Below are 23,091 nucleotides of genomic sequence, written 5' to 3'. Positions count from 1 at the left end.
TATAAATTTGCATAGATGTAAAAAAGTGGGTGTAAATTTTGACAATTAAGAAGTGGTGTATACATGTAACTAGTTTCTTTGGTATTTTATATAGAATTTGGATTCCATTTGTGCACTCACTAATAATTTATATTTTTTTTTTCCTAGTGAGCTAATAATGTAATAGTCGGAAGATTTCTTTCTGCACTTTGGTTTGGCTTTTTCTCCACCAAAATATTCAAACATTATTGGCCCACAAAAGTAATGAGACGTGCTATATTATAATATAAAGATATAGACGACTTCTTTGAATGAAACATTGAATTATTGTTTAAACACTATTCCCTAAACTACATCACCATCTATATATACATAAATATATAATATATTCACTCAAGCAGTGGATATAGAGAGAAAAAAGAAATGGAAAGTGAGAAGAAGAAGAAGCTAAACATGGCATTGTTTGAGACGAAGAGGTACAAAGGAAGAGGCTTATACAGGCTATTTGCAGTGAGTGTATTTATGGGAATATGTTTGATATGGGTTTATAGATTTAGTCACGTGCCCAAAAATGGTGATAAAAATATTGGAAGATGGGCTTGGCTTGGCTTGATCGGAGCTGAAATCTGGTTCGGTTTTTATTGGTTTCTCACTCAAGCTCTTCGCTGGAACCCAGTCTATAGACTCACCTTCAAAGATAGACTCTCTCAAAGGTGATCAATTATTTGATAAAATTAATTAAAGATTTGCAGTGGTTAGAGAACTGTAACAAAATTTTAGCTAAAAACTTACTGAAGTGAGGATAGTTTTTGCTATTGATTGTGAAATTTGACTAATAAACTAATTTTTTTTTTTTTTTTTTTTTTTTTATCATGACTCTATTTTTCTCCAATCGATAAGCTCATATTTATCATGAAATTGTCTTATATTCTATGTAATTATGGGTTAACCCTTGTTTTCTCACGCTTATAGCTAGGAGCGTTGTTACGAACTGATTGTGCAATTTTGACTATTTAATTAAAAACTTTTCCAAAGCTACTAATTTATCACTCTATTTTTCTCCAATTGATAAGTTCCTAGCTATATATCATGAAAATTATGTTATTATCTATGTAATTATGATTTGACCATTGTTTTCTCACACCTAGGTTGTTATGAATATCAATAATTAAAGCGAATTAAGTAAGAGTTCTAGCTCTTACCCTTCAAATTAAGATATTCAAAGGAGAAAATGGGTTTAAGTCACGTCAAAAGATAAATGAAAACAATTGTAGGAATCAACACAAAGTTTGTTTGTTGTATAGATATGAGAAGGATTTGCCAAGAGTTGACATATTTGTGTGCACGGCGGACCCAAAAATCGAGCCTCCGATGATGGTGATCAACACCGTACTCTCGGTCATGTCTTACGTCTATCCTCCGGAGAAACTCGCCGTTTATCTCTCCGACGACGGGGGATCGGATCTCACGTTCTACGCTTTATCCGAGGCCGCCAAATTCGCTAAGCATTGGATACCTTTTTGCAATAAATTCGACGTCGAACCTAGGTCCCCGGCTGCGTATTTTAAGTCTATATCCGAGGACTCGATGAGAGCTTCTACTTCATTCCATGATTATTTGGTCACAATCAAGGTAGGTTTTCATATATTTTAGTGTTAAAACCAATTGGCTAAGAAGAGTACTTTCTAATTGTTCTATTTTTTAGGGTCCATTAGGAAAATAGCCAATTTAGACGTTTGACATTGCTAAATAGTCAATGTTTGGTAAATTTTAGGTAAATAGCCACTTTCTGGCGTAAATCTTAGGTAAATAGTTACTTTCATATGTAAATCTTAGATAAATAGCCACTTTCATATACTAAATGTTGGCTATTTTACCTAAGATTTAAGTTTGAAAGTGGCTATTTACCTCAGATTTACCAAACGTTGGCTATTTAGCAATGTCAAACGTTTAAGTTCTCTATTTTCCTAATCTTTTGTATTTTTGAAGGTTTGTTTAGGCATTATTTATTAGTTAACATATACATAGATATATAGAAAAAAAAAAAAAAAATCTTATGCTCTTTTGTGTTGTAGAAATTGTACATGGACATGGAAAATCGGATCGAAAATGCAACAAAGCTAGGGAAAGTACCGGAAGGCGAAAGATCGAAGAACAAAGAGTTTTCTCAGTGGGATTTGTTCTCTTCTAGTCGCAACCATGGCACCATTATTCAAGTATACGCTTTTTGTTGGAATTATAGAAAACTTGCATTACAAGGCACTACTAAAAATAATTGAATTCTCATGTTTTTTTGTTGATTTAGTTATATGTTGCCGTTTTAGATCTTAATCAATGGGAGAGACCCGAATTCCATAGACGTTGATGGACATCGTCTTCCAACTCTAGTGTATTTAGCTCGAGAGAAACGCCCCGAACATTTCCACAACTATAAAGCCGGAGCTATGAACGCTTTGGTACGTTTATTTCATCTTAAATCTCATAAGACTAAGTATAACATAATGTGACATATTTTTTTCAAAATATTTCAGATCAGGGTATCTTCAAAAATTAGCCATGGAAAAATAATTCTCAATGTGGATTGCGATATGTATTCTAACAACTCTAAATCTATCCAAGACGCATTGTGCTTTTTGTTGGACGAAGAAAAAGGCCGTGAAATTGCGTATGTACAATTTCCTCAGCACTTTGAGAACATCACGAAGAATGACATTTATGGCGGTTCACTTATCGTCATTTCTGAGGTTTAAGTAATTCTGCATTTGCTAATTAATTGGATCTTGAGAGTACCTTTGCTTACAAGTACTCAATTATTCTTTTTGTGATTTAAAAAAAAATATTTAGGTTGAATTTCAAGGTTTGGACGGCTACGGAGGTCCTCTCTATATAGGTAGTGGCTGCTTTCACCGAAGAGACATTCTCTCCGGAGATAAATTATTCGGCTCCGATAACGAGGATGAAGAGAAATTCGAAGACCACAATGTCGAATCGAATAGTGTTTGCGATTTAGAAGAATCGTCAAAAGCTCTCGCGAGCTGTACATACGAGAAAGACACTCAATGGGGAAAAGAGGTATACTAGATTAGTAGGAAATTCTAATTTTTATACTAGATTCACCAAAATGACAAGTGTCGTTGAAATATCATTTTGAATTAAAATAGTCGAGTGTCTAGTCATTATTTGTTGCGTTGAAACCGAATCGAACCACATTTTTTGACATGGTTCTTTTCCGATTTCGTTCTCCATTCTTTAATCTAAAAGACCAAAAACCGTTGGTACGGTCCAAAAACAAATATATGAAAATCACTCCAAACCATACCACTTTTAAAAGACCTAACAACAAGTTTCTTATTGTTAGATTGGGTTGAAATACGGATGTCCGGTCGAAGATGTCATAACGGGGCTATCGATTCAATGTCGAGGATGGAAATCGGTGTACTTCAATCCCGAAAGAAAAGCGTTCCTCGGAGTTTCACCAAACACATTGCCTCAGACACTCGTCCAACACAAGAGATGGTCCGAAGGAGATTTCCAAATAGTGTTATCGAAGTATAGTCCGGCTTGGTTTGGCTACAACAAGATAAGCTTAGGGCTTCAATTCGGATATTGCGTTTTTTGCCTGTGGGCTCCGAATTGCCTCGCCGTTCTCTATTACTCGCTTGTCCCTTCTCTTTGCCTCCTGAAAGGAATTCCCTTATTTCCTCAGGTAAGTACTAATATGTTGGCTTCATCAAATCCTATCATGAAAATTTATCATATTGGTCCTTCTAATATTACAATAAGATTTTTCCGTCATTAAAAGTATTGAGAAAAAATTGCCATATATTTTTGTTTCGACAAAATGATCACTTATTACTAGGTTCCAGTTGATTATGAGAGACAACCAATGTTTTTTTTTTTTTACATAGGACTAAAATGAAATAAAATAGAGCTTCTTGGCCAAATTCGGCGGTTTATTTTAATTACTTTCTTTTTTATTGATGCAAAGTGACAAAATCTTAAAAACCAAGGGGTAAATTAAGCCTCTTGTCTCAGATTCCGGCTGTTTATTTCAAAATAAAATAGAGCTTCTTGGCCCAATTCGGCATTGATTTTTTTTTTTTTTTTATTGATGCAAAAAATTGTAAAAGCCAAGGGGTAAATTAAGCCTCTTGTCTCAGATTCCGGACATATTTTGTAGGAAATACAAAAGATTGAGAGTTTCGAATCAAATAATGTCCTGTGTCTTTCTTAGGAAAAGGTTTTGCTAATCAAATAAATGACTAAGATCACTTAGTGCTCATGTTTATTTTTTTGGGTTTATTAGGAAAATAGCCAACTTAAACGTTTGACATTGCTAAATAGTCAAGTTTGATAAATCTTAGGTATTTTTTTTGGTTTATTAGGAAAATAGTTAACTTAAACGTTTGATATTGCTAAATAGCTAACATATTTACGTTCATGTATTTACAGACGTAAATCTCAGATAAATAGTCACCTCTATATATTAGACCACGTCATTATTTACGACTATTTACCTAAGATTTACCAAACGTTGACTATTTAGCAATGTCAAACGTTTAAGTTGGCTATTTTCCTAATTTTTTGTATTTTTTTCCATTGCATTATTTTCAGATATCGAGCCCTTGGTTCGCGCCTTTCGCGTACGTTGCAATCGCGTCGTACGGTCAAAGCGTAGTGGAGTTTCTATGGTCAAAAGGCACGATCATTGGGTGGTGGAACGAGCAGAGGATATGGCTGTACAAGCGATCGAGCTCGTACCTCTTCGCGTTCTCCGACGCGCTTTTAAACCGCCTCGGAATCTCCTCCGACGCCACGTCATTCGTCGTAACCTCCAAAGTGGCCGACGATGACGTGGCAAAACGGTACGAGGCCGAGGTCATCGAGTTCGGAGCCTCGTCGCCGATGTTCACCGTGCTCTCGGCGATCGCTCTTGTCAACCTCTCGTGCTTCTTCGGAGCGTTTCTTTCGGCTTGGAAAAGAAGAAGAAGCTTATCGGTGGATATCGAGACGATGTTGGTTCAGTTTGTGATTTGTGGGGCTTTGGTTTTGATTAATTGGCCTTTGTACGAAGGCCTTTTCGTGAGGAGGGACAATGGAAAATTGCCGTTCTCCGTTGGTTTCAAATCGGCCGGGTTTGCTCTTCTTGCTTGTGCTTGTGTTGCTTATTATTGATGCATAAATATTGGTAAATGTAACACCTTATTGATTACCCTAAATAAAACTTTGCAATATATCAAATATATTTTCATGATGAATATGAGTTTATAATACAAATTATGTCGGCGATGGTGAGATTGTTCGATCCGGTGATTCGAGTTCCAAACCCGAATTGGAAGCATCTCGAGATTTCTCGATTTCAAGCCCTCAACTTGATAATAGAACTCTATCAAAGGTTTTTTTTTGTTAGACTTTAAAAAGAGTCGAAGAAAGTTTAAAGTTAATTCTTTCGGTTTTTTTTTTTTGTTGACCATGGTCTATGTTCTTTGAGATCGGATGGATATCAAGGAAAAAATTAGAAACCTTCATTTTGGGTTATGTTTGTGATAATTTTTGTATTTGTCTTTCTTAATTGTAAATTTTTTTTGTTTCTTAATTGTAAACCTTCATTGCTTTTGCTTCACCAACAAGTCATCTTATCATGAGACCATCGATTTCGACGTTCATGTCGCCCATTTCTCCTTCCATGACGAGCACGTCGAAGACAAACCATTCAAATAACGCTTATTTCGTTCGATTAAAAAAAAATCCGTATAAACAATACCTATCTTATCAATCTTTTTTCAATTAGTTTAGACCTCCATATTTTATTTTATAGATCCATGTCCTTGATATTAGTTCATCCCTAGATCTATTGAAATATATATATATATATATATATATATATATATATATATATATATATATATATATATATATATAAATTGTTGAGCTGCCTTTTGCAGCAAGAAAAAGGGGCAATACGGATAAAAGCCTACCGCTAAAAAAAAAACAAAACAAAAAAACAACAACAACATAGTAATACCGTCTATTTCTCTAGTTTTTTTTTTAACAGTTCATTGTCGTTTTTTTGGGGATTTGTCGACTTTACAGTTCGAGTTCAGCGTCCTTTTTTTTTAAATATGTCATTTTTACAGTTCATTGTCGTTTTGGGAAATCTGTCGTTTCGGCAGTTCATCGTCGTTTTAGGAAATCCCTCGTTTATTTTGTTCATTGTCGTTTCTGCAAAATATGTCGTTTTGCGGCTCGATATCGTTTTTGAGTTCGTTTTAGAAGTTTGATATCGTTTTCTGAAGCATTGTCATTTTTACTCGGAATCATTTCTCGGAAATTTGTCGTTTTTATAATTGGCTCTCGTTTTGGATAATCTGTCGTTTTTACAGTTCATTGTCGTTTTTGGGTAATCTGTTGTTTTTACTTGTCGCTGGTGTTTTGTAGAGATATGTCGTTTTACAGCTCATTGTCGTTCTCTCCAGATACTCGTTTGAATGGAGAAATTGGCTTATTTTTACCCTAAAACTGGAGATTATTGTTTATATTCTTTTTTTTTCTTCTTCTTGATTTAGACTTCTCAATGTGTTTTACACTGGATATGCTTATGAGAAGGGAAAAAAGAAACTTCTTATCTATAAAAGCGGGAAAAAAAAAAACGAGGACCATGGTTGTGTATATTTAGATGCTGACGAAACATGATACAAATTTTGGATAGAATTACAAAACATGCTTACAAAACAAAAATAAACTAAGAGAAAATAAATAAATAACTTACTAAATAATAGTGTCTAAGTGCTTCGGATTACAATGAACAACTTGTACGGAGGCCTTTTTTGTGAGTGTTAAATCGGCTGGTTTTGCTCTGCTTGCTTGTGCTTGTTATTATTAATGCATAATTGGTTATATGTAACAGTGTAATTGTTAACCTAAAATAAAATGAAAAATTAGTCGGACTAAGCCATTTGAAACGTTTGTATTGCAATCTAGCCAACGTTTCGTCTAAGTTTCTATTCTAGCAAAAAATGATGACATGGCTTAATAATTTATTTAGCAAATTACTAAATTATCCTCTATAAAAATTGGCTAACATCAACATGTAACCAACGTTTTGATCAGCCAAAAAATGCATTTAATACACGTGGCTATCGTTTCCTTAAAAAAAAAGAAAAAAATTTCATCGGCATTGAAAGCCGCGTAGTACAGCCAACATTTAATATTCGTTATTTTCCATAATATTTCGGCTTTCCTAATTTGTAGTCACGTCTAGTGGAAAGATTAAAATATTCGTTATAATCAAGAAAATTGTTTTGATTTTCAATTACTTTCTATTATAATATAAACGTGTATATCTCATTATTTAGGGGTTAGTTATTTTTTTGTTTTTAAAGTAACAGATTTGATTTAAATTGTCTCACGTATATTCATGGGTTCATTTTGTTACGTAATTCAAATTTTGAATTATTTAGTTCCGCCTTTTCTCTAAACGTTTCTTATCATAGTTGAAAGCCCTTGCTTCTTATCAGAGTTTGTTTATCTGAAGAAAATCTTTTTTGAACGCAGTATCATGTATAAATGGTTTGTTTTAGTTTATTTTCGTAACATGTTTGAAATATATTGCAACATATGTTACATCTGATTCACTCTGAATATTTTTGTTTCACAGATTCATTCGAAAGAGCATCATGAGTGGTTCTCAGTTTTCATTGTCTGAATCAAGTATGTATTCAATAAATTTTAAACTATTTGTTCCGTGTATATAATATTGTCCTAACGTCGTCGATTGTCGATGGTTTTAATGAGAAATGATCACAAGTAGTAGCAACTTTGATACTTTTTATCAAAATAAACCGAACTATGTTACAACTTTGTTCCTAATATATATATATATTTTTTAATATAGTGTTGCTATTTAACATCGCTAATAGTCAGATGATATAAAATGGAAGAACCACGTACATTCCATAAATAAATAATATAAAATTGACGTAAACTAGTCTCACTCTCAAAACATTAAAGTAAGGTATAAATTTGCATAAATGTAAAAAGTGGGGTGTAAATTTTAACAATTAAGAAGTGGGGGTATACATGTAACTATTTTCTTTGGTATTTTTATATAGAATTTGCATTCCATTTGTGCACTCTCACTAATAATTTATATTTTTTTTCCTAGTGAACTAATAATGTAATAGTCGGAAGATTTCTTTCTAAACTTTGGCCCACAAAAGTAATGAAATGTTCCCTCAAAAAAAAAAGTAATGAAATGTACTATATTATAATATAAAGGTATAGACGACTTCCTTGATTGAAACATTGAACAATTGTTTAAACACTATTCCCTAAACTACATCACCATCTATATATACATAAATATATAATATATTCACTCAAGCGGTGGATATAGAGAGAAAAATAAATGGAAAGTGAGAAGAAGAAGAATAAGCTAAACATGGCATTGTTTGAGACGAAGAGGTACAAAGGAAGAGGCTTATACAGGTTATTTGCAGTGAGTGTATTTGTGGGAATATGTTTGATATTGGTTTATAGATTTAGTCACGTGCCCAAAAATGGTGATAATAATATTGGAAGATGGGCTTGGCTTGGCTTGATCGGAGCTGAAATCTGGTTCGGTTTTTATTGGTTTCTCACTCAAGCTCTTCGCTGGAACCCAGTCTATAGACTCACCTTCAAAGATAGACTCTCTCAAAGGTGATCAATTATTTGTTAAAATTAATTAAATATTTGCAGTGCTTAGAGAACTGTAACAAAATTTTAGCTAAAAACTTACTGAAGTTTTTGCTGTTGATTGTGAAATTTGACTATTAAACTAAAAACTTTTCCAAAGCTACTAATTCATGACTCTATTTTTCTCCAATCGATAAGCTCATATTTATCATGAAATTGTCTTATATTCTATGTAATTATGAGTTAAACCCTTGTTTTCTCACGCTTAATTATAGCTAGGAACGTTGTTACGAAAAGATTGTGAAATTTTGACTATTTAATTAAAAACTTTTCCAAAGCTACTAATTTATCACTCTATTTTTCTCCAATCGATAAGCTCATATTTATCATGAACTTGTCTTATATTCTATGCAATTATGAGTTAACCCTTGTTTTCTCACGGTTATAGCTTGTTACGAACTGATTGTGGAATTTTGACTATTTAATTAAAAACTTTTCCAAAGCTACTAATTTAACACTGTATTTTTCTCCAATGGATAAGTTCATATATATCACGAAAATTATGTTATTATCTATGTAATTATGATTTGACCATTGTTTTCTCACACCTCTAGGTTGTTATGAATATCAATCATTAAATCAAATTAAGTAAGAGTTCTAGCTCTTACCCTTCAAATTAAGATAATTCAAAGGAGAAAAATGGGTTTAAGTCACGTCGAAAGATAAATGAAAACAATTGTAGGAATCAACACAAAGTTTTGTTTGTTGTATAGATATGAGAAGGATTTGCCAAGAGTTGACATATTTGTGTGCACGGCGGACCCAAAAATCGAGCCTCCGATGATGGTGATCAACACCGTACTCTCGGTCATGTCTTATGACTATCCTCCGGAGAAACTCTCCGTTTATCTCTCCGACGACGGAGGATCGGATCTCACGTTCTACGCTTTATCCGAGGCCGCCAAATTCGCTAAGCATTGGATACCTTTTTGCAATAAATTCGACGTCGAACCTAGGTCCCCGGCTGCGTATTTTAAGTCTATATCCGAGGACTCGATGAGAGCTTCTACTTCATTCCATGATTATTTGGTCACAATCAAGGTAAGTTTTCATATATTTTTAGTGTAAAAGCCAATTGGCTAAGAAGGGTACTTTCTAATTGTAATACTTTTTAAGGTTTGTTTAGGCATTACTTATTGGGTTCATTAGGAAAATAGCAAATTTAAACGTTTGACATTGTTATATAGCCACTTTCATATACCAAACGTTGGCTATTTACATAATATTTACGTCTGAAAGTGGCTATTTACTTAAAATTTACCAAACGTTGGCTATTTAGCAATATCAAACGTTTAAGTAGTTGGCTATTTTCCTAACTTTCTGTTATTTATTAGTTAACATATACATAGATATATAGCCAAAAAAAAAAAAAATTCTTATGCTCTTTTGTGTTGTAGAAATTGTACATGGACATGGAAAATCGGATCGAAAATGCAACAAAGCTAGGGAAAGTACCGGAAGGTGAAAGATCGAAGAACAAAGAGTTTTCTCAGTGGGATTTGTTCTCTTCTAGTCGCAACCACGACACCATTCTTCAAGTATACGCTTTTTGTTGGAATTATAGAAAACTTGCATTACAAGGCACTACTAAAAATAATTGAATTCTCGTGTTTTTTTGTTGATTTAGTTATATGTCGCCGTTATAGATCTTAATCAATGGGAGAGACCCGAATTCCATAGACGTTGATGGACATCGACTTCCAACTCTAGTGTATTTAGCTCGAGAGAAACGCCCCGAACATTTCCACAACTATAAAGCCGGAGCTATGAACGCTTTGGTATGTTTATTTCATCTTAAATCTCATAAGACAAAGTATAACATAATGTGACATATTTTTTTCATAATATTTCAGATCAGGGTATCTTCAAAAATTAGCCATGGAAAAATAATTCTCAATGTGGATTGCGATATGTATTCTAACAACTCTAAGTCTATCCAAGACGCATTGTGCTTTTTGTTGGACAAAGAAAAAGGCCGTGAAATCGCGTATGTACAATTTCCTCAGAAGTTCGAGAACATCACGAAGAATGACATTTATGGTGGTTCACTTATCGTCATTTCTGAGGTTTAAGTAATCTTGCATTTGCTAATTAATTGGATCTTGAGAGTACCTTTGCTTACAAGTACTCAATTATTCTTTTTGTGATTTAAAAAAAAATATTTAGGTTGAATATCACGGTTTGGACGGCTACGGAGGTCCTCTCTATATAGGTAGTGGCTGCTTTCACCGAAGAGACATTCTCTCCGGAGCTAAATTATTCGGCTCCGAGAATGAGGAGGAAGAGAAATTCGAAGACCACAATGTCGAATCGAATAGTGTTTGCGATTTAGAAGAATCGTCAAAAGCTCTCGTGAGCTGTACATACGAGAAAGACACTCAATGGGGAAAAGAGGTATATTAGATTAGTAGGAAATTCTAATTTTTATACTAGATTCACCAAAATGACAAGTGTCATTGAAATATTATTTTGAATTAAAATAGTCGAGTGTAGTTATTATTTGTTGCGTTGAAAACCGAATCGAACCACATTTTTTGACATGGTTCTTTTCCGATTTCGTTCTCCATTCTTTAATCTAAAGGACCAAAACCGTTGGTACGGTCCTAAAACAAATATATGAAAATCACTCCAAACCATACCACTTTTAAAAGACCTAACAACAAGTTTCTTATTGTTAGATTGGGTTGAAATACGGATGTCCGGTCGAAGATGTCATAACGGGGCTATCGATTCAATGTCGAGGATGGAAATCGGTGTACTTCAATCCCGAAAGAAAAGCGTTCCTCGGAGTTTCACCAAACACATTGCCTCAGACACTCGTCCAACACAAGAGATGGTCCGAAGGAGATTTCCAAATAATGTTATCGAAGTATAGCCCGGCTTGGTTTGGCTACAACAAGATAAGCTTAGGGCTTCAACTCGGATATTGCGTTTATTGCCTATGGGCTCCGAATTGCCTCGCCGTTCTCTATTACTCACTTGTCCCTTCTCTTTGCCTCCTCAAAGGAATTCCCTTATTTCCTCAGGTAAGTACTAATATGTTGGCATCATCAAATCCTATCATGACTATCATGAAAATTTATCACATTGGTCCTTCTAATATTACAATAAGATTTATGTGTCCTTAAAAGTATTGAGAAAAAATTGCCATATATTTTTGTTTCGACAAAATGATCACTTATTAGTAGGTTCCAGTTGATTATGAGAGACAACCAATGTTTTTTTTTTACATAGGACTAAAATGAAATAAAATAGAGCTTCTGCTTGGCCAAATTCGGCTGTTTATTTTAATTAATTTCTTTTTTATTGATGCAAAGTGACAAAATCTTAAAAACCAAGGGGTAAATTAAGCTTCTTGTCTCAGATTCCGGCTGTTTATTTCAAAATAAAATAGAGCTTCTTGGCCCAATTAGGTATTGATTTTTTTTTTTTTATTGATGCAAAAAATTTTAAAAGCCAAGGGGTAAATTAAGCCTCTTGTCTCAGATTCTGGACATATTTTGTAGGAAATACAAAAGATTGAGAATTTGGAATCAAATAATGTCCTATGTCTTTCTTAGGAAAAGGTTTCGCTAATCAAATAAATGACTAAGATCACTTAGTGCTCATGCTTATTTTTTTGGGTTTATTAGGAAAATAGCCAACTTAAACGTTTGACATTGCTAAATAGTCAAGTTTGATAAATCTTAGGTATTTTTTTTTTGTTTATTAGGAAAATAGTCAACTTAAACGTTTGACATTGCTAAATAGCTAACATTTTGTAAATCTTAGGTAAATAATCATTTTCATGTATTTACAGACGTAAATCTTAGATAAATAGCCACCTCTATATATTAGACCACGTCATTATTTACGGCTATTTACCTAAGATTTACCAAACGTTGGCTATTTAGCAATGTCAAACGTTTAAGTTGGTTATTTTCCTAATTTTTTGTATTTTTCTTCTATTACATTATTTTCAGATATCGAGCCCTTGGTTCGCGCCTTTCGCGTACGTCGCAATCGCGTCGTACGGTCAAAGCGTAGCGGAGTTTCTATGGTCAAAAGGCACGATCATCGGGTGGTGGAACGAGCAGAGGATATGGATGTACAAGCGATCGAGCTCGTACCTCTTCGCGTTCTCCGACGCGCTCTTAAACCGCCTCGGAATCTCCTCCGACGCCACGTCATTCGTCGTAACCTCCAAAGTGGCGGACGATGACGTGGCAAAACGGTACGAGGACGAGGTCATCGAGTTCGGAGCCTCGTCGCCGATGTTCACCGTTCTCTCGGCGATCGCTCTCGTCAACCTCTCGTGCTTCTTCGGAGCGTTTCTTTCGGCTTGGAAAAGAAGAAGAAGCTTATCGGTGGATATCGAGACGATGTTGGTTCAGTTCGTGATTTGTGGGGCTTTGGTTTTGATTAATTGGCCTTTGTACGAAGGGCTTTTCGTGAGGAGGGACAATGGAAAATTGTCGTTCTCCGTTGGTTTTAAATCGGCCGGGTTTGCTCTTCTTGCTTGTGCTTGTGTTGCTTATTATTGATGCATAAATATTGGTAAATGTAACACCTTGTCGATTACCCTAAATAAAACTTTGCAACATATCAAATTTATTTTCATGATAACAGTACTATCCACATGATAACATATTTTCATGATGAATATGAGTCTGCCCTGACTATAGGCGAGCAAGGCCGGTGCCTAAGGCCTTCAATTGGGTTGAGCCCCAAAATTTTAAGTATATATTATATATATGCTAAAAATATTTAAATTTTTTATATTTTTCTTTTATATTTAAATTTTTACTATTATCGAAGGGCTCCAAAATATTAATTCGCCTATAACCCTTAATGAATTCGGGTGAGTTTGGGCCGGCCCTGAATATGAGTTTATAATACAAATTATGTCGGCGATGGTGAGATTGTTCGATCCGGTGATTCGAGTTCCAAACCTGAATTGGAAGCATCTCGAGATTTCTCGATTTCAAGCCCTCAACTTGATAATAGAACTCTCTCAAAGGTTTTTTTTTTTATACTATAAAAAGAGTTGAAGAAAGTTTAAAGCTAATTCTTCGGTTTTTTTTTGGTTGACCATGGTCTATGTTCTCTGAGATCGGATGGATATCAAGCAAAAAATTAGAAACCTTCATTTTGGGTTATGTTTGTGATAATTTCTGTTTTTTGTTTCTTAATTGTAAACCTTCATTGTTTTTGCTTCACCAACAAGTCATCTTATCATGAGACCATCGATTTCGACGTTCATGTCGCCCATTTCTCCTTCCATGACGAGCACGTCGAAGACAAACCATTCAAATAACGCTTATTTCGTTCGATTAAAAAAAAATCCGTATAAACAATACCTATCTTATCAATCTTTTTTCAATTAGTTTAGACCTCCATATTTTATTTTATAGATCCATGTCCTTGATATTAGTTCATCCCTAGATCTATTGAAATATATATATATATATAAAAATTGTTGAGCTGCCTTTTGCAGCAAGAAAAAGGGCATCATCGGAGAGTCCACCGTGAATGATAGGTATATTTACTGCGAGATAAAAGCCTACCGCTAAAAAAAAAAAAAAAACAAAAACAAAAACAAAAACAAACAAACCTAGTAATACCGTCTATTTCTCTAGTTTTTTTTGTAACAGTTCATTGTCGTTTTTTGGGGAATCGTCGAATTTACAGTTCGAGTTCAACGTCTTTTTTTGGAATATGTCATTTTTACAGTTCATTGTCGTTTTGGGAAATCTGTCGTTTCGGAAGCTCATCGTCGTTTCAGGAAATCCGTCGTTTATTTTGTTCACTGTCGTTTCTGGAAAATATGTCGTTTTACAGCTCGATATGGTTTTTGAGAAATCTGTCGTTTTAGAAGTTTGATATCGTTTTCTGAAACATGTCATTTTTTACTCGGAATCATTTCTGGGAAATTTGTCGTTTTTATAATTGGCTCTCGTTTTGGATAATCTGTCGTTTTTACAGTTCATTGTCGTTTTTGGGTAATCTGTTGTTTTTACATGTCGCTGTCGTTTTGTAGAGATATGTCGTTTTACAGCTCATTGTCGCTCTCTCCAGATACTCGTTTGAATGGAGAAATTGGCTTATTTTTACCCTAAAACAGGAGATTATTGCATATATTCTTTTTTTTTTTATCTTCTTGATTTAGACTTCTAAATGTGTTTTACACTGGATATATTTATGAGAAGCGAAAAAAGAAACTTTTTATCTATAAAAGCGGGAAAAAAAAAAATAAAAAAACGAGGACATCATGGTTGTGTATATTTAGATGCTGACGAAACATGATACAAATTTTGGATAGAATTACAAAACATGCTTACAAAACAAAAATAAGCTAAGAGAAAATAAATAAATAACTTACTAAATAATAGTGTCTAAGTGCTTCGGAACACAATGAACAACTTGTACGAAGGCCTTTTTTGTGAGTGTTAAATCGGCTGGTTTTGCCCTGCTTGTTTGTGCTTGTTATTATTAATGCATAATTAACAGTGTAATTGTTACGCTAAAATAAAACGAAAAATTAGTCGGACTAAGCCACTTGAAACGTTGGTATTGCAATCTAGCCAACGTTTCGTCTAAGTTTATATTCTACCAAAAAATTATGACGTGTCTCAGTCATTTATTTAGCAAATTACGAAATTATCCTCTATAAAAATTGACTAACATCAATATGTAGCCAACGTTTTGATCAGCCAAAAAATGCATTCAATACATGTGGCTATTGTTTCCTGAAAAAAAAAAAAAAAAAAAAAAAAAAAAAAAAACTAAAAATAAAAATAAAAAATAATTCATCGGCATTCAAAGATGCGAAATACAGTCAACATTATATTCGTTATTTTCTATAATATTTTGGCTTTCCTAATTTGTAGCCACGTCTAGTGAAAAGATTATCATATTTGTTATAATCAAGAAAGTTGTTTTGATTTTTAATTACTTTCTATTATAATATAAACGTGTATATCTCATTATTTAGGGGTTAGTTATTTTCTTGTTTTTAAACTAACAGATTTGATTTAAATTGTCTCACGTATATTCATGGGTTCATTTTGTTATGTAATTCAAATTTTGAATTATTTAGTTCCGTCTTTTCTCAAAACGTTTCTTATCATAGTTGAAAGTCCTTGCTTCTTATCAGAGTTTGTTTATCTGATGAAATTATTTTTTTAGCGCAGTCTCATTGGTATAAATGGTTTATTTTAGTTTATTTTCGTGACGTGTTTGAAATATATTGCAACATATGTTACATCTGATTCACTCTGAATATTTTTGTTTCACAGATTCATTCGAAAGAGCATCATGAGTGGTTCTCAATTTTCATTGTCTGAATCAAGTATGTATTCAATAAATATTAAACTGTTTGTTCCGTGTATATAATATTAGATTAATGGACCGTTCCTAATGTTTGTTCATGTTTTAACAGTTGTAACATTTTAGAGACAGAGACTAAATCAGTCGCCATCAATTGCTATGATTGATGACGAGGATTCCACGGAAGAGTAAATAATTGTTCACTTTGCCTCCTCAAAGGCATTCTCTTGTCTCCACAAACAAGTAATCTGTTATTACATCATCTAAATCCTATCATTAGTATTATCATGAAAAATTGTCATATTGCTCCTTCAAAAAAAAATTTCTCTTGCTTTCATTTTTGTTTTAGTCTTTCAAATCTGTTTACTTATAGTTTTCTCTTTTGTTTTACTTGATTTTCTCTCATACATTAGTTTTCAGATATTAATTAGCCCTTGGTTCATACCCTTTGCGAACGACATGTCATGAAATGAAGCGGAGTATTTATGGTCAAAAGGCAAAATCATTGGTTCTCCTCCGACGCCACGGCCTTTGTCATAACCTCCAAAGTAGCCGAAGATGACGTGGCAGAACAATACAAGTTCATCGATCGAAGGCCTTTTTGTGAGCAGAGACGAGGAAAAATTGTCGGCCTCTATTTAGCGTTAACTCCGGTGGCTTTGCTCTGAATGCTTGTGCTTGTATAGCTTACCGTTCATAATGTATACATAAATGGATAATAGTAACAATTGAGTTTAAAGCCTACCAATTTTTTTTTCTTCTTTTGCCTAGAATTGAGTTCTTGACAAAAAATAAATTCTAAACTCGTCAAAATCTCGATTATGATATTACCACATCTCTTATGGGGTTTTCGGAGTAAATATTCAATAACTTTGGACGAGGATAAAACTCATGAGCTTGGTTCAATCTCGGTTACATTTTCGTTGTTCGCTTAGTTCTTATTTTACCTTCGTGCAATGACAGAAATCGATAAACATGCTCGTTAACACTTCATCGAAACTCAAGCTTTATTTTTTTTTTTTCTTTTCTGACTAAACAAAGCGGTCTAAAAGCCGGACCATGAAGTGAGAGAGGCTGTAATTGTAATTGTAATTGTAATTGTATAGTCGCTTACTACCAAAAAAAGAAAAGATTATTAAACCATGGACTTTCTGAGCTTCTTTTCAAAGAGGCGTTGAAGAAGATAGACCTGAAGAACGCTGGCTCCGATGAGTGCTAACGATTCCAACACCGCCTTGTGAAGTGCCCTTTTCATCATTCCCTCGTTCACTGCCAAAAATTATAATAATTAAACAAAAAAATAAATTCCAAATGAGAGCAACGAAATATATATAAATAAATAAATAAAAACGTACGGATTGCTTGTTGTTCGGTCTGAGCTTCAAGCCAATGTTGCTCGAACTGAATGTTGTAAAGAGCTTCTTCGAGCTTCCCTATTTGCTCGAGCAATGGATTGAAGTGCTCTGCGCAGAATCACGAATAAATAAATAATCAAATTTCAAGTGCTCTTAATTCACACTAATTCACACACACACACAAAAAAGATACCGTCTTTGGCGTGCTCATCATGGAATGAGAAATGGGCGACGTGAACGTCGAAATCTATGGTCTCGTGATACGGAGACTTGTTGGTGAAGCAGAAACGGTGGATTCCTCTGTGATGAGCCACAAAATCAAACATTTCGCTCGACTTGTCCCGTGAATCACGAAGTTGTTCACCCGTCGGACCTTTCACCTAATCATTTAAAAAAATAAAAAAATAAAGAGAAAAAAAATACAGTTAAGAAATACAAATGAAATTCTATAATAATCACTACGGTTGACCGAACAAAATTATCACAAACATGACTTTTTCAGTAACTTCTAATACAAATCCAATCTCGAGAACCTTTCTTAAAGACTCAAACTTGCAGATTGATATACATACATACAATACACGAATTTTTCAAGTTCAACTGAGCCAAAAAAAAAAAAAAAAAATTATCACAAACATGACTTTTTCAGTAACTTCTAATACCAATTCAATCTCGAGAACCTTTCTTAAAGACTCAAACTTGCAGATTGATATACATACAATTCACGAATTTTTCATGTTCAACTGAACCAAAATTTTTTTTTATCACAAACATGACTTTTCAGTAACTTCTAATACCGATCCGAGAACTTTCTTAAAGACTCAAACTTGGAGATCAATAAATATACAATACATAAATTTTTCAAGTTAAAATGAGCCCAAAAAAATATACATATCACAAACATGACTTTTGAGTAACTTCTAATACCGATCCGAGAACCTTTCTTAAAGACACAAACTTGCAGATCGATAAATATACAATCCATGAATTCTATAGAAAATCGTGTGGTTGACCAAAGAGTTAACACAAACATGACTTTTCAATAATTTAAGTATTTAACCATAGAAAGAAAAGAAAAAAAAAAGTTTCAGAATCTTTTTTTACTATCGATCTAATCTTGAGAACGTTTGTCAAAAACTCAAACTTGCAAAATATACAATCATTGCAACATAGATCATTAAATCAACACAAATACTGAACAATTAACCTTAACTTTAACTTACCACGAGATCTACGCCTTCTTGACTATAATGCCAAGAGGAATCGACTTTGATAACCACGAAAGACACATGAACTGTATCGCCTTCGTATTTCACATTATGAGCGAAACACTCTTCTCGATCGACCACAAATCTCACCCCGAAAGCCATATGAAAACTCATAAAAAACACAGCCAAAATAAGAGTCACCGGAATCTCGACTTTCATCTGCAAATCGAGTATAAAAAATTAAAATTAAAATCAAAATCTATCTAACACCTAAAGAGAGAATTGGAGACATTTGAAAGACTGATATTTATTTTTAGGTGAAAATCCAATCTGTATATGTCAAAGAAGCAAATTTTCCATCCCCAATTTTTTTTAGAGACATGTTCATCGTCAAATTCCTAAAGCTTGGAAAAAGAATAATTTATTACCAAAAAAATATCATCACCCAAACGCAACACAGACGAGAGACCCGATCATAATTCTGATTTCTAATCATTAAGAAACTTTTTCATATGTTAAACCTCAACCCATTAAAAATAACAAAGGGGTTTAATCAATAATTCCCTGGAGTCTGCGATCAAAAGATGGTAAAACAGAATCGAAATCGAACCTATTACACAATCAAAGCGTAAGTTCTTAAGATGAAATGAATCGGAAAGAAGAGGACTTCGTTTTACCTTGTAGTTTTGGTTCCGAGAAGAGTCTTTGACTTTTGCTTAGCTAAAAAGAAAATTAGTCGTGAATTATAATATGAAAATATTGGATCAATTAAATCTAATAAGGTCTTTAAATACCCCCTCTAAAAAATGGACAACTTATTATTCAATTATTTAGATATGTATGACGAGTTTCAAATAGAAACTAAATATTCAATGCTTGTTGGGTAGTTCATCGGTGAGTTTCGAATTTGTTTGTCGTATGTGAGTTGTGGATTTCTCTACGACACTTTTTGTGTTTTATGCAAAATCAGTATTCTAATTTTGTTATGCCAAATTAATATTTTTGTCAATTTTTCAAATAAATTAGTCTATAATTACTATTTGTTTTTAAATTAATATTTACTTCACTTTCGTTTTTTTTTTTTTTCTTACAAATTCTAAGGAAAGAAAAAATATTCTCTCAAAACAAACCAAGAAAAACAAATCACCTAAAAGGATTAGTGATTATGGTACTTTTTTTGGTGGCGTGGATTTCCATTAAAACAGCTTTTTTCAATTCACTTATCTCTCTGAAAGGGATTTGAATGGATGATCATCCTCAGCAGAGAAAAAAAAAACAATATTCGACCTATTTTTCTTACATTTTTACTTTATTCGACATCATTTTGACACAAACACAATCAAATTACTTTTCATTAACTATTCATGGACATGATTATATTAAAAAAAAAAACAAACAAAAAAACACTTGAACATAATAGCTATATAAAAATGTAGTATTTTTAGCATTTGGCCAACCTAAAATGATTGAAATAGGATAGTAAAAATTTTGATACATATTCTTATTTAATTTAGATTTTAAATACCTTTTTAGTTCTAGTAGTTTTTGTTCTTCTCTTTTCCTTTATCATTCCCATGTCTCTCTATTTGGATATAAGTAGGTCTGATAAATTATTTAGGAAAAAAACAAATTGAGACAAACCACAAGTTAATCCTAATAGTAATACAACAATAATGGAAGAGAGCAAATATATAACAAACAAATATCTGAGGATTTATGGCAGAATCAAGGGTACAGAAAGAAATAGAATTTGCCTCAAATATAATCAATCACCCATATCAGACAAGACAATACACACATAGATACAACAAAAGTTTTTTTTTTTTTTCACTCCTTCCCACCACAACTCAATTTTACAGCACAGAAAAAAAAATCAAGCAGCAGATTCTAACCCACTGCCCTAGAGAGAGAGAGAGAGAGAGAGAGAGAGAGAGAGAGAGAGAACTCCAATCTTTTTCATCAATGCCAAAATCCGGTGGAGCTTTTTGATTTTATATAGAACAGAACAATATTGCTCTTCCATGGAAGAAGAACATACATTGGAGATCGTTTTCGAATTCACCGCCTCCTCAGGGTTGCGTTGGCGAGTCTTGCATACAGCAAAACCATTTTTTCTGTATTTCACCAATCCAAAAATTAAAAAAAAAAAAATAAGCCCATGAAAATATTACTGCTACGAATAAGATATTTGACAACCAAGTCCGATCCTATACCAGAAATCATGTAATTTTTGTTGTTGTTATTATTCGGAATAATACATATTCACGTATTGACGATAAAGCTTTCTCAGCCCTTAATTCGGATTTTTCCAGTTTTAGCCTTTCAAGTTCTAGCTTGTACTTTGCTTCGTTCTAGACGAACTAAATTTTATTTTCTCTTAGTTTTAATTCCTAACTGGGTTCTAAGAACATCAAGAGTCTTCTCTCTTAGCGATAACTTTATACGTTCAAATTATAAGTAGATACAACAAAGAAAAACACATTAAAGTTTAAACCAGTTGTTCTAGGATTGAAATCATTGATAATGTGAAAAGAAGCTTACAGATTGAGGTTTCACGGGATACGATCCCGTGGGCTTGATATTAGAATCTCCTTTCCCGGGCGACTCGGGTTTGCCACCTGTCTTTTTCTCATCCCGAGCCTTGTTAAATATCACCGTGAAACCCTCGGCCGAGGCAGGATCGTTCACATCCCATTCACCGAACTTGGGAAGAGGACGACCTTTTTCCTGCTGCGATAGAGCCGAACAAGTTAGATTACGTATATATAATTCAAAAGAGCTAGGGATGAAATAATAACGCAATCCGTGATTGAAAAATTAAAATCAAAGTAATGACAAGAAGATTTGTAAAGCTACAAAAGGTCATATGTACAGTCCAATGCCAGTGAAATGTAACCAAAATTCAATACTGAACTTCAAAGGAATTGATCAAACACAAAACGAGTAACATCTCAAACTCAAACGATATCTAGGTAAGATATATTTAGAATAGGAAACGATATTTAAATTGGATTTTAAACATGCAAACGCGCATAACTCCGCTCGTTAACGACAATTATAAAATGGTTGATCGGTCATAGACTCGTAGTTCTAAATTTAACTGACTGACATCAAGCTTGAAATGCGCGAATATTGTCACCTATATGACACTCACTACCAGACCAGAAAAACCTGAAGATTTTTAGCATTGTTCGAAACTACAAAGGTATGATTAATCCACTTGTTATACTCGGACAAGTTTTTTACGGAATCTTATTGTGTTAATTTCACTTGCCTAACTAAGACAAACCAGTTTTAGGCTTTGGACGATCCAATCCAAGGACTCGACTTCTCTACAAGGATGTTCATACGAGTGACCGGTTATTTCTGTAAGCCAATACGAACGATTACTATTTCGCTTCAGAAATACCAAAACAATTTTGGAGTTACAATCTTAAACTACACTAAGTGATCTATAATCAGAGCTTTCTTCTTAGCCTATAAACGTAAGGATTACAATTACATATAACCGGACCTTATACTATGCTAAACTAAGCAGAGTGAAACACACAGAAAATCATTTCAGGTATTTATAATCACAGAAAAAAAAATAAATAAATAAATAAAGAAACCTGAGCCTAGTTTCTCTCTTAAATGAAAATTTGTGAATGGAAAGGAAAACTCGTTTCTTACTTATTTATAAGCATAGCCATTGGAAAAAAACATGAAATTCAAGCTAGCGTGAAAATATATGTAATTGCAAATAAAGTTATAACAAAAAAAAAAACATGTTCCACAAATTTATTCAAAAATGAAAAAGAAAAATTAATAATTGCAACAAAACAAGAATGGGCTCCAAAGATAGACGCAATCTTATGAGAATCACAAAATTCAAAAGAGCTAAATCGACGAACAGCACGAAGGTAAATCGATTGCGCTAAAAACAATAATCAAATCAACACTCGATCATAATTTATCCATAACACCGAATCGGACAAAAAAATAGAATGAATCCCTAAGCAACTCAATCGAAAAGCTACGAATATCACATACCGACATGAATTCGTGCAAAAGAAAGAAGCTTTCCCGGAAAAGAAAATGACTGTTTATTTGCAGAGAAAAGAAAAGAAGAGAGAGAGAGAGAGACTTTTTTGGGCCAAAATTGGGCTTTGTATATTATAATGAAAAACAAACTAAATTCTGGGGATTTTAATTTAACGGCGTTTCCCTTTGTATAAACGGCGTTATTTTGAAAAGCTGTTGACGGTGTCGTTTTGTTGAGCGTCAGACAGAACGGAGTGATGAGCTGGCAAACAGCGTTTGTTGTTGTTATTGCTGTTGCGGGGTTAAGAAGAAGAGTTAGATTGACTTGCTGGCTAATAATATTTTATTTTTGTTTGGCCATTCAATTTCAATGTCTTTCTTTAGTATTTTATTTTAAAATTAAAAGCTAATTAATTAATCAACTATCAGTTATAGATTCGTATCTTCTGTAACCAAATTTAAGAATATTACTTTTATTTTAT

General features: G+C 33.4%; 4 protein-coding genes across 5 annotated transcripts; 2 read left to right on the top strand and 2 right to left on the bottom strand.

Annotated features, from left to right (window-relative positions):
• Window positions 1–294: 294 nt before the first annotated feature.
• LOC149398791 (cellulose synthase-like protein E1) lies at window positions 295–5,220 on the top strand. The gene is made up of 8 exons (XM_089615331.1): window positions 295–692; window positions 1,284–1,611; window positions 2,055–2,195; window positions 2,304–2,435; window positions 2,511–2,723; window positions 2,824–3,051; window positions 3,338–3,685; window positions 4,594–5,220. The coding sequence occupies exons 1-8, from the start codon at window positions 403–405 to the stop codon at window positions 5,152–5,154; spliced, it is 2,241 nt and encodes a 746-aa protein (XP_089471457.1). The 5' UTR covers window positions 295–402; the 3' UTR covers window positions 5,155–5,220.
• A 3,077-nt stretch (window positions 5,221–8,297) lies between these two features.
• On the top strand, window positions 8,298–13,305 carry CSLE1 (cellulose synthase like E1). The gene is made up of 8 exons (XM_089616115.1): window positions 8,298–8,679; window positions 9,429–9,756; window positions 10,113–10,253; window positions 10,362–10,493; window positions 10,569–10,781; window positions 10,882–11,109; window positions 11,394–11,741; window positions 12,678–13,305. The coding sequence occupies exons 1-8, from the start codon at window positions 8,387–8,389 to the stop codon at window positions 13,236–13,238; spliced, it is 2,244 nt and encodes a 747-aa protein (XP_089472241.1). The 5' UTR covers window positions 8,298–8,386; the 3' UTR covers window positions 13,239–13,305.
• Window positions 13,306–16,925: 3,620 nt separating this feature from the next.
• On the bottom strand, window positions 16,926–19,420 carry LOC149398789 (transmembrane emp24 domain-containing protein p24beta2-like). The gene is made up of 5 exons (XM_089616116.1): window positions 19,264–19,420; window positions 18,602–18,805; window positions 17,572–17,758; window positions 17,379–17,486; window positions 16,926–17,292 (listed from the first exon to the last, which is right to left on the bottom strand). Exons 2-5 carry the CDS (start codon window positions 18,803–18,805, stop codon window positions 17,159–17,161), a joined length of 633 nt encoding a protein of 210 aa, XP_089472242.1. The 5' UTR covers window positions 19,264–19,420; the 3' UTR covers window positions 16,926–17,158.
• An 837-nt stretch (window positions 19,421–20,257) lies between these two features.
• Window positions 20,258–22,733, bottom strand: LOC149398788 (protein NOI4-like). 2 transcript variants are annotated; one of them, XM_089616117.1, is made up of 3 exons: window positions 22,619–22,733; window positions 21,128–21,316; window positions 20,258–20,700 (listed from the first exon to the last, which is right to left on the bottom strand). In XM_089616117.1, the coding sequence occupies exons 1-3, from the start codon at window positions 22,622–22,624 to the stop codon at window positions 20,656–20,658; spliced, it is 240 nt and encodes a 79-aa protein (XP_089472243.1). In that variant the 5' UTR covers window positions 22,625–22,733; the 3' UTR covers window positions 20,258–20,655. The 2 variants fall into 2 exon arrangements, with proteins under 2 accessions (XP_089472243.1, XP_089472245.1); XM_089616119.1 differs by having other exon boundaries at window positions 21,128–21,313.
• Window positions 22,734–23,091: the final 358 nt, after the last annotated feature.

Source organism: Urtica dioica, chromosome 5 (assembly GCF_054948205.1).
Source record: "Urtica dioica subsp. dioica isolate 48M chromosome 5, U.dioica_male_clone48M_v1_H2, whole genome shotgun sequence".
Classification (NCBI taxonomy): Eukaryota; Viridiplantae; Streptophyta; class Magnoliopsida; order Rosales; family Urticaceae; genus Urtica; species Urtica dioica.
Note: the sequence above shows the minus strand (reverse complement) of the source record. Positions and strands in the feature narration are given on the sequence as shown.

Excerpts from the sequence above, each read along its gene's own strand:
- LOC149398791 (XM_089615331.1), top strand. The coding sequence starts at position 403 with ATGGAAAGTGAGAAGAAGAAGAAGCTAAACATGGCATTGTTTGAGACG. Across the intron at positions 693-1,283 it reads AAAGATAGACTCTCTCAAAG|ATATGAGAAGGATTTGCCAA; the intron begins GTGATCAATTAT and ends TTTGTTGTATAG. Across the intron at positions 2,436-2,510 it reads CCGGAGCTATGAACGCTTTG|ATCAGGGTATCTTCAAAAAT; the intron begins GTACGTTTATTT and ends AAAATATTTCAG.
- CSLE1 (XM_089616115.1), top strand. The coding sequence starts at position 8,387 with ATGGAAAGTGAGAAGAAGAAGAATAAGCTAAACATGGCATTGTTTGAG. Across the intron at positions 10,254-10,361 it reads ACCACGACACCATTCTTCAA|ATCTTAATCAATGGGAGAGA; the intron begins GTATACGCTTTT and ends TCGCCGTTATAG. Across the intron at positions 11,110-11,393 it reads ACACTCAATGGGGAAAAGAG|ATTGGGTTGAAATACGGATG; the intron begins GTATATTAGATT and ends TCTTATTGTTAG.
- LOC149398789 (XM_089616116.1), bottom strand. The coding sequence starts at position 18,805 with ATGAAAGTCGAGATTCCGGTGACTCTTATTTTGGCTGTGTTTTTTATG. Across the intron at positions 17,759-18,601 it reads AAGAAGGCGTAGATCTCGTG|GTGAAAGGTCCGACGGGTGA; the intron begins GTAAGTTAAAGT and ends TTAAATGATTAG. Across the intron at positions 17,487-17,571 it reads TGATGAGCACGCCAAAGACG|AGCACTTCAATCCATTGCTC; the intron begins GTATCTTTTTTG and ends GATTCTGCGCAG.
- LOC149398788 (XM_089616117.1), bottom strand. Across the intron at positions 20,701-21,127 it reads ATCCCGTGAAACCTCAATCT|AAAAAATGGTTTTGCTGTAT; the intron begins GTAAGCTTCTTT and ends GGTGAAATACAG.